Raw genomic sequence first — 11,033 nt, forward strand, 5'->3', positions numbered from 1 at the left:
CCAGCAATCCAGCCTGTAACAATGGCAGCTGGCCATGTGGGGAAACTAAAAAGACAAACCAATTCTTTCTTGGATCCCAACAGAGGCTTCATCTTTTTCTCAGAGTTAAAATCTCCACTGGCAAGGGCTGGATTTTAAGGTAGGAGAATGACCACTTGTGTTTGTGCAGCACTGGCATAGCCCCAGGAGGGTCCCAAGGCTGTCCTGAGGCCAAGGTGTTGCTTTGCTGAAGAAGGAAGGGCCCCTTGGCACCCCAGGTGAGAAGGTGCTGGCCAGGGAGCATGGGAAGCTGCACTGCTGTTCCCTTGCCTTCCTGGACCAGCACCAGTCCTTTACTAACATGTAATTGTTCTCTGTGGTAACTTTATTGCTCTCTACCTGAAAGGAGGTTGTAGCAAGGTGAGGGTCAGTCTCTTCTCCCAGGTAACAAGTGCTAAGACAAGTGGAAACAGCCTCAAGTTGTGCCAGGGGAGGTTTAGGTTGGCTAATAGCAGAAATCGTTTCACTCAGAGGGTGGTGAGGCATTGGAACAGCCTGCCCAGGGAAGTGATGGAATCACTGACCCTGGAAGTGTTCAAGAACAGTGTAAGATGAGGTGCTTAGGGATGTGGTTTAGTGGTGGACCTGGCAGTGCTGGGTTTTCGATTGGACTCAATGATCTTAGAGTTCTTTTTCAGTGTTAATGATTATATGAGTCTTTAATTGAAAATTGTACTGAGAAATGTAAACACAGGCAAATATGTCCCATCCTACTCACACCTGTTGGGTTGCTTTGTTGCAGGTGATGTTTAGAACCAAATTACTCTTCCTGTGCATCCTACATAAACCCTAATAGAATTTTACTTGGTTGGGAGTTTTTTTCTTCTTTTCCAATCTCTGTTATCTCTGTAATATTTCATGCTTCATGCTTCTGAAAAATTTTTTTTCAATATTAAAGAACAAAGCAAACCACAGCTTTTCTTCACTTCAGTATTTTGTGTCCAAAGGGCTGTCCTAACTCAATAACTGAGTTTTTATTGTGTCACATTTCCCTGTAATTGACTGCAATGTGCCTGGCTACTCCTTTTGATGTTGCCTTATCAGTATTTTTTGTAATTCATTGATTGTCTCTTCTACTTTCACAAATTTTAGGGGTTTTTCTTGTTTCCCCCACTGCTCAATTCTAGGATATTTGTGGCTGCCCTCTGTGATTCCTTCGTCTGATAAGTGATCATATACAAAGACAAGCAGGTTGTTAATATCAAGTGACTGATTTTGGCAGCTGCCATCACTATTTCTCCAGCTGGGAAAGAGGAAAAATTCAATATTCTCCAAAGCTGACAAAATAGAAAGTTTTCCATTCCAGATGGGAGTGGTGAAAGTGCAGAGAACCATTATATGATCCAGTCTCCCTGTGCAAGTGGTACAGATCAGCACGTGCATTTCACATGCGGAGAATGCTAACCTCTGCGATTTCAGCCCTGTTTACCTGTCACTGCCTGCCCAACACACCACACAAGCACTGGTGAACGAGATTCTACCTTTCCTAGAGCAGAGGTTGCAGCTGCTTCTTTTTCCTAAGTAAAACTGCATAAAAAAAATACAGTTTAAAATTCTCAAACCCTTCCAGACACTCAGGAGTGGGGGTCAAGGTGATAATAAAAGGACATTTTGTTTAAGTAAATACAGATTCCCTCATATGAGGGTGTTATTACAGGGAAGCAAGTGCATGGAAGCAGGAAAAGCATATTTTTTCTGCTGTCAATCAAAGCAGCTCCAACACATAACTGGACAAGGTGGGATTTATATATTTGGGTGGGGTTTTTTGGCAGGTGAAAACACTTTCTATTTTGAATAAATTAGTATTTAATAATCCTTCTCATTGGCTAAAAGTTCACCTGTGTATGTAGCAAGCAGTCTCATTTGCTTACTTGTTACTCTTATCACAGGGCTGTAGATATGGTATGGAGGTGGAGGGGACGGTTTTTCTCTTTGGGGATTATACACATCTACATTTGCAGGCACAGGGTCCTAGTATTTTAGAGCCTATCAGCACAACACTAACCCTTATTTCTTTTGGTGTGATTGGTTTTAAAACAGAAGGAAAGAAGATCATTGCAAATGTCAAAACTGAATGGTGTTTCTTTTTGGTGTGACTCATCAGCTCATTAATTAGAGCATAGGTGCTCTAATCACATGTTCCTCAACGTGGTCCACTTGAGTGGTTCCCTAGGTCAGTTCTGCATTGCCTGCTCTTGCTGCTTCTCACCAAGTGCCCTTGGGCATAGGAGACATCTGCTAATTGGCCAAAGTTACACCCCAGGCACCCCAAACAGCTGTCCTCATTCAACCCATCAATTCTGATTTTTGAGTTTTTCAATAAGGGTTGTGAGATACTCTTGAGGTTGTTCCCCGCTGGGGTGCAGCCTGAGGTTATTTAATCCTTTCCCTCTCTGCATACCTTATTAGGATGCTTTCTGGAGGTTATTTCTCAGGGTAGTGTTGTTCTGTGAAGCTCAACGTAAGCAACAGTGGGTTAGTCTTTCCTAGGAGCATAGCTTTGTCTTGGCTAAAAGATGTAATCAATTTTGTTGGTATATTTCTAACAACATGCTAACCTCAAAACTCTTTCATCATCAGAGTTTCTGCTCAGACTACTCAGTTGTACTTCAGGGCACCCTGAGCCACTGTCACTGCATCTGAGGCACTGAGATTGTTGGGGATGTCAGCAGAAAGCCTCTGCCATGTGCTTGCATTTCTTTCCAGGCTGCTGGAACAGTTTGTTTGAGTGTTGGAAGATTCTTTGCAAAATACTTCCCCACCCCATGTTTTTACACGTGCTCTGCTAACTATGATGAATTATTGGAAAATTAAAATTAAAAAAAACAAAGGAAAAAACAGAGTGAGCTCTAGATTTCTCCAGGATTTTCAAAGTGAAGGTGGTGTTAAAAAGACTTGTTGTACAACTACCCCCAGCTGCTTTACATTTGTAGTGTTTCTTGTTGTAAGAATTCACTTCAAACTGAGGTCTTTCAAAAGCAAACAAAAAACCAAATAGAGTCCTTTAGCTATATATTTTAGCTGTTGACTTTTACATGAATATCCTGCAGAAGATATTTGAGTATCTTCTGATGTGCTCTTGCAAGTTTTAATCTTGTGATATATGTTTTACATTTCCTGTGCAAAAGGACTGAGGGTCAAAGGCAAAAAAAGAGAGGAGATATGTCCATGCTAAAACCCTTTCTGTAATTTAAACTGGAGCTCAAATGCATTGGCTGATAGGAATCACTCTGAATTGACACAAGCAGCAGCTGCATGGGATGAGAGGTTCTGTTCCAAACTCCAGCCTGCCACAAGCTCTGAGTAAAGTAGTAATAAGTAAATCTCCTCTGGTGTTAGCAGTACAAGTGATTAGTAACAGCAATATCTGATGTTCTTCTCACCTTCATGAAATCAGCTTCTTGCAGTGTTCAAGGATTTTTTTCTGGAATATTTTACTTGCAAACAACATGGATCAGTGTGAATAAAGCAAGGTTTTTTCTATCCCTTAAAGAACAACAGTGCCTTATTTCATAGGCTGCTGGAACTCCTTCCCTAATGCTGGATGTTCAAGGCAGCTCTCAAGGAAGCTTTTAATGCTTCCTGAATTCACCAGGGAAGCCACAGGTCTTAGCATGGCTGTACTTGAAACTGTCTGCCAGATGTGTTCATTTCTTTCTACAGTTTCTCTGTTGTGCTCGTGTCTGCTTCCCAGGGACTATTTAACTTTCAAAATTTGGATTACCTGAAGAAGATAAAATGCTCTCTTTTCTTTTTCATAAGAAATTGCAAAAGTTGCATGTATTTAATGAATGTGGAACTGTGTTCTGTAGGCTGCTGCTTAGCTGGGGGAATAACTTTTTTTGATGAATCCCTGTAAGATTTCAAGCAAGTAAATTTGCACACTTATTTTCTTTTAATAAATCCTCTCCCTCATGTGCCCAAGGGCTCCTTTGGTGGCTCAAATCATCAGCATATTCGGTGTTATGCTTCTTGAACCTATTTATTTATTATAAATTCTTGTTGCCCTTGCCAGATGACCCTCACATACTGCTTTGTCTGCCTCCTGTAGAAGACCTCTTTACTATCTTTACTTTAGTTGAAGCACTGAACTAAGTTTTTTCTAATTGTTGCTATCTAATCTTTGCCCTGGAGAAATAAAATTTATTTTTCAAGAGAAATGATCTCTGCAGCCTTACCCAGCTATTGACTGTCTTATCAGACCATGTAACAATGCCAATTCTACCTGCTTCATCAACTATTCAAAGATTAGCACTAAGGCCAGCCTAGTTTATAGACAAAGGCAAGACCAGAATGTATGATCTCATTCCTCTGGATGCAATCCTTGTGGTAATCAGAAAGAGTGAACTGTTGATATGGAAAGGTTAATGCTGTACCCCCTTTTATTTTATTTATTTTAGAAATCATCTATTTTTTATCAAATCTGTGTCTTATCTCATGTCTGCTTTATCAGATCTGCTTGAGTAAGGTACATATTAGAAGCCTCTTCTAAGTTTAATTTCTCCTTCTTGAGAGTTCTGCAACTATTAAAAAAAGATAAATCCTTTTACAAAGCCTGTTTTAGACAAGGAGCATATGCAGAGTTCAGGTGTTAACCACTTGGCAAGAATGCCCTTGAGCACAAAATACTCATCATCTTCAAATTGATCAGTAACCTAAAATAGAGCATTTTAAGATAATATGCCTATTCCTAATTTCTTTTATTCAGTTAAAGGAAATATGTTGGCACAAATTTCCCTTAAAATTGGCTGTTGGCCTTTCCTGATAGTAAACTTTCTGAAATAAATTAACTGACTTCTGTTCATAGACTTTGGCCATTCAAAGAGCTTGATTGTGAAAGGAAGAGATAGGTAGCTATCTAGACCATCAAAATATATGTTTTGTGGTTTCCTTAGCACACACCCTAGTGTGGCAAAAACCCAATGTTGTACAGCTTGTGTTCAGAACTATATAGATGCTGCTCAATAAACTCCCACTAGCTAGTGCTCTTAAGTTCCTTCTCATCACCTCTGTTTCCATCTATTCTGTAGAGGGGCAGAAAAACACCAACACCCCCTCCTTCCACTGTCCAAATACTTAATTTGCTGAATCTTAAATTCTCTTATTTTTCTTTTGAGTACTTTGTACTGCAAGATGAGTATATTCTTCATGTTATGGGACAATATATCTGTTCACAGCCATGTAACAGGAGGACGATGACCGATTAAGGACTGTTAGGCTTCCTGTTGTGCCTCTTTCAAGTTCTTACCTACCTTCCACAGCTTCCAGTTGGTCCTGGCAATTATTCCGAATTTACTCAATAAAAACAAAGAAAGCTTTCCTATATTTGTTTTAAAAACATGAATGTCATTATTGCTGCTTTGTTCTTGATGCCAAGAAGTTCCTCTGTTTATTTTCTGACCCCTTCTCCTCAGGTATTTTACTTGATTCTCTTCCCCCCACCCTGCAACTTGTTTATCAAAAGTTTCTGAAGTTTGCATCTAGGCATCTGAAATTTGACAATTACAAGCGACTAGCATTTTTTTCCTGCTTGTTTGATGTCTCACCTATTCTTGTGAAATCTAGACACTGAAGGAAAGTTTTGGTGCAATTTTCCATTTGTTGTTGTTTTCCTGAGCACTACTGCAATCTTCTTGTCTCTGAGTATGTGAGGAGTAGGAAGCTCATGGAAAAACTGCAGTTGTAGGCACTGAATGTGAGTCTTATGTGCCTGCAGGCTTCCTCCACAATTAAATGTTTAAACTGGTAAAGACGAAATTAAAAATAGACTAGCAAGTCTGTTAGGAAGCCTGAGCAGAGATAATGCAGAGATCTTGTGTTTATAAAACATGTTGGTGAAGATTTATGTCACAGGTTGGTTTCCACCTTAAGCTTTCCAGGCAACTCTATTTCTACCTGTTTATCTTAATTCTATTTCCTGTATCGCTTCATCAAAGTGCTCCCCACCCCCATCCCCAAAGAGGTGTGTGTCCTTGTGTCTTTGGCTTCTGGTAGTTGTCTTGCATGACAATTTGATCTTCCAAGTGCATCATTTCCTTATTCCTAAAAGCAAGGATTTTGAATCTGGAGACCAGTTCCTTGTTGCCAGCACTGGTGTATGGTCGATCTTTTTTTTTCCAGCTTTGTGTTGTATTTCATGTAACTAAGTGTTAAAAACCTACTTCAGCCCTCCCCTTAGCACTCTCCAGCTGTGGTTGACATTGAAATATGTGCCATCTTCCCTTTGCATCAGTTAAGAATGTTTTGACAAGAAGTTTCTAATGCTGTAGAAGTATTTTTGAAATGATGCAACTTCTGCTTAAACCTCACTGTCTCTTTCAGGTTCTGAATACAGGGCTCAAAATGTTCTGTATTAACTGTTAAAAGACACTCTTGGAGACTCTTATAAAAATCCTTGTTTTCTGTGCAAGACAATCCAAGACAGTAGTTTTATAACAATGAAATGAAGAAGGAAACTTAGTATAATAAACTGTAGCATTCATTCATGAATTGAAAGAAAAATTAACCATTTTGGTATAAAACAAAGCTAATGCCTTCTTTTCACTACGGGTTCTATAAGCTTTAAATATGCAACAGCTTTAAGCATAATGTACCTTTTTCATGTTAGACTCCTCTTCTTTACAATCGTTTGAGCAGTTTGGATGCTTGTGCCAGCTCTCAAAAGTGACAACTCTTGACCTGCTGAAAGGACTCAAAGGATTGAGACGAAAAATTTAATTTTTTATCTCTATTACTCCAGAAAAAAGGAACTTCTAGCCATTATCAAAACTGGAGAAGATAGTTCAGACTTTAATAAACATAACAGGAATGAGAAAATCTTGGTATATGCCCTGGCTTGAGAGGAACAGGCTCTGCCTTTCAGTGACATAAACCAATTTTTTTAATGGCTATAATTTTGTTACTGCTCCATTTGAGAAAATTGCACCACTCTGACTTGGTAGTTAAAACTGTAGCTAAGCCAAAGAAGATGAACGTAAAAGTTTAGAGGAATAAATACTTTTGAAATCACATCCCTAGTACAGTAGTAAGGAACTCCTAAGTGCTAGAATCATCTGGAAAAGCATCTCTGAACCTGTAGTCTGCGTTCACTATCTTATCATTGTTCTTTCTGAGCCTCAAGATCTCTTGGGGGTTTTGTTCTAGGTTTGGTTTTGTGCTGGTTTTTGGTTTTTTGTTAAATGAAGTATATTAAATAAGTGCAACATATCTGGAAGGCAATAGATAAAACTGGTATCAACACAATTAAAAACATACATAACAGATTTATTATAAACAAAAGAAGTTCGTGCGAACGGCGAGGAAAAAGGCTTCTGTTTTTTGCAAAATGTCATGACTTTGCAAAATGTAAAACTCACTAAATGTACTCAGTAAACAGTCAACTCAAGCCAGTTATGTAACTGGCTTTCATTTTTCTTCTTGCAGAGTGGAGCTCCAATCTTTGAGTTTTAATGTTGGCTCTTGCACAAGATCTATTTTTTAATATTCTGACATAGCAAGGCAAAGAATAACTCAGCGAAATGGAACCAGAGCTGCAGCACCATTATTCCTGCCTCTGTTAGCTTCTCAGGCCCTCAGTGTGATCTTCAGAAAGCACTGTGGCCCCTACCAGCCATGGGGACTGCTCTCTGCTCTTTATGCAGGCTGTAAACACCAGGCACAGGGTGTTCCTCCAGCTGGGTAAATTCATCGAGGCGGAAGCGAGTTGCCAGTTTGTTCATCATTCTTTTCAGGGTGACAAAGGCTGCGATGACTTGGAAGGCAAGGAAAAGGGCAAAGATGATGTGGACTGCTCGCTCCAGTGGTTGGATTTTCAGCCCTTCATTCAATAGCAAGAAGAGGATTATAGGCAACTGCAGGAGGAGGCTCAGGAGCCAAAACCCAGCCAGCTCGGGGACCTATAACAGGGAGACAGCACCTATTAAAAACCTGACAGCTGGAGATGAAGAAATCCAAAATCTTGTGAAGAAAAAACCTGTTTTTTGAAATTTTTCAAAAGACAGCACTTAACACAGAGAGGCAACATGAGATGGCTTTTAAGCATACTTATATTTTCTGACAAAACAGTCTTAGGAAGTGAGAGGGCTCTCTTCTGAGATAAAACTTCTTGGAATCCAGAAAATTAAGTGGAAGCCAATGCCAAGGGAATAGAAGATGCAAACTGCAACTTAAGAGAAATAAAAATCTCCTCAATTTAGATTAACTTGGTAGACCATTTTATTTACATTCAACTCCAAAAAGCATCCCTGCCGAAATTAATATGCGCATTTAGTAACATACTTTCTCCTGCAGATTGCCCATGTATCCCAGGTAGAGTCGAATGACCTCTATCAGAAAGGACAGGATCATGCTGGTGACCAGGATGAACTTGTAGTAATCTGACAAGAGCAGATACTAGAGGGAAATAAGAGAGTAAAAGTTTCTGCTGTGTTGTTTGTGATTAAATGAATTTACTGTATGCTACTGCAAGCTGACAGTGTTGTATTGGCACACTTTTGAACCTCCAGTTTCAAGGAATTCCCAAATATACCTAACTAACTCCAGTGAGCTGTATCTCATACTAGGAGGTGTTTGATGTCACATACGTTTGCAAACCATTGCTTTGCTTCAAGACTCACCTTCAGATAGAGTGTGACAACTGTGCAGAGCCACCAAAATGGGAAAAAATAAACGTTGAAATAGAGGGACATCTGTAGTGGTAAACTGGAAAGTATTTCATTATCTGTAGAGAGAAAGAAGACTTTATCACTCCTAGTTTGTTCCATACTTACTTTCCATAATTATGACAGAAGGATACTGCCCTGTTAGCTACACCAGGGCATTAATACTCTTGCCAGTCAAATTAAATGTTAAGGAAAATATTTATATTTATCCAGAGGAAAATTTCTTACCCCATCTGGAGTTACACCATTTCTGGGAATCTAATGCACCTTTTGGCTCACAGGACACAGGATTTTTATTACATAGTCATATATTCAAGTTATGTGACCAAATTTTTGATTACCTGGTGGCTTATGGCTTACTTCACCATTTTTGACTGAGGCTTAGCTCAAGTAGTGCTGTCTACTGACATTGCAAAAGTGTTAGTGGTTATTTCATTGCAGGTCCTAAGAGAGTGGCTGAAGTATAAATGAGTACACACAGGATTATTGTTATTTTGCAGATGGCCCTCCTGAGCAAGGACTTACTTCTAGAGACCAAGTTTGCATTGACCATTCTTCATTTTCAGTCTTTACTTAGACATTTGGATGGAAGCCAGTAACTTGTCTAGCTCTTAAGAGGAAACAGTTTCATACATGTGCCAAACTAAAAGTTAGCCTTCAAAGTCTATAGAAAACAAAATGCATTCAGATAATGCAAGGCAGAGAAAAGCAAATATGAAACTCTAACATGCAGGCAGTAAATCCTCTGTTTACCATTTTATAATGGACCTACATGATCAAACCTAAGGAAAAATTTTACAAGGGAATAATTTGTTTTTAATGGGTGGAGCTTTATTTCCATGTTCTAGTTAACTGACACTGCATCCACTTTGCTTCCCAAATGAAGTCTGTAGGCACATCTTCACTTGGTACTATGTGAGCAAGTATAGAAAGTATTCATTGTGATCTGCTTATTTGTATTCAATTCTTGTGTCTGTCATGAACAGTCTCACTGCCTCACTTCCAGCCCCAGAGCCACCTCTCTCCTGACATTGCCTTCTCTTTTCAGATCTTCCAACTGCTCTCATACCTGTCTTGGTTCCACCTCAGTCTGGCATTTCTGTCCAGCCTCCTGCAGCCTGGTACCAGTCTGTTTCAGAAGTCTTTATGCCAGCTGCAAAGGTAGCCATGGGAACTACTAGACTAAGTGGGAAGGGAAAAAGGATTTGGAAAGAGAACTGGAACAGACCTTAAGGGTGGAGTGTGAAGGGCAGTGATTTGTTATACTGAATGAGAAGGTGCAAGACAACATATATATCTTTAATAATTCCATTTTGAAGCATCAACACTTTCTTATGTTTGCAAAGAACTTAAAATCAAAAACACTTTCACCGTCTACCTGTTCCAGCTGTCCTAATGAATGAATCTCTTGAACACCAAGACAACTTTAGCCATCAGCAAAATAGAATTCTAGAATGCTGTTTTCTCTCAAAAAAACCCCCATGACCAACCACTTACAAGTAACTATATATATTGAATAAAAATATAATGGTTCATGGCCATATTTCTTAGAGATGCCAAGAGCTCCAATTTCAATTGTGATAACAATGTTTGGGTATGTTAATTGTTTCATTGACATAGTATTGTTGTTTGTAACTTCTGTGCAAGTTCTAAAACTGTGGGTTTGGATGAATGTTTAGCAATATATGTCCTTTCTAATCCATTTTTCTGTCCCTAAATTGAATTTATGCTTATTTTCTGGGATTTCTAAAATGAACGGAAAAGCCAGACAATATTCCAATGACCAGTGGCTGGATCAACTCACTCCGATATGTATGTGTAAACTGAAATTTCTGAAATCCCAATGTCCAAGAATCTAATGGCACATTTGCAAGTGATTTCAGCGAACTGGATTGTTCGTATAGGAGTTTTCATGATGGGAAACAGAAATTACTTAAGGCTGAAGCTATTCCTGGAGTGTTGCTTGATAAATAAACCAGTAAGTGCTAGCAGTATAACTACAGAAAGAAAATGGGTACTCCTGTCTTGAAATTACTTTACCAGCTTGGAAGGGATTTATCCGTCACAATTAATACAGCCTTTCTCTGTAGACAGACTATGTATATTTCTGCTCTGGAGCTATGCAAAGGGGGCACGTTGGCCTGCAAGTTTCAGGCAATACTGAGAAGGAGAAGAATAGGCCCTAAAAAGCCAGTTAAGTGCCCTAAAAAGCCAGGAAGTGCCGGCTGAGGGAGAAGATGGTGACAATTATTCCTGAGAAGTAATTGTAATAATAATGACCACCCATCCCTGAAAATAATGAACATATATGAGTATTTAGTGTATATAAACTGT

At 39.2% G+C, this 11,033-nt stretch overlaps 1 protein-coding gene across 1 annotated transcript; it reads right to left on the minus strand.

Moving 5' to 3' along the window:
- Positions 1–7,645: 7,645 nt before the first annotated feature.
- Positions 7,646–8,801, minus strand: LOC103806202 (transmembrane protein 17-like; the record flags this gene model as incomplete). The annotated part of the gene is made up of 3 exons (XM_009078884.1): positions 8,655–8,801; positions 8,317–8,430; positions 7,646–7,934 (listed from the first exon to the last, which is right to left on the minus strand). Coding segments are annotated over exons 1-3 (550 nt in total), but the record flags the coding sequence as incomplete, so codon positions are not given.
- Positions 8,802–11,033: the final 2,232 nt, after the last annotated feature.

The sequence above is a fragment of the Acanthisitta chloris genome, unplaced genomic scaffold (genome assembly GCF_000695815.1).
Source record: "Acanthisitta chloris isolate BGI_N310 unplaced genomic scaffold, ASM69581v1 scaffold15247, whole genome shotgun sequence".
NCBI lineage: Eukaryota > Metazoa > Chordata > Aves > Passeriformes > Acanthisittidae > Acanthisitta > Acanthisitta chloris.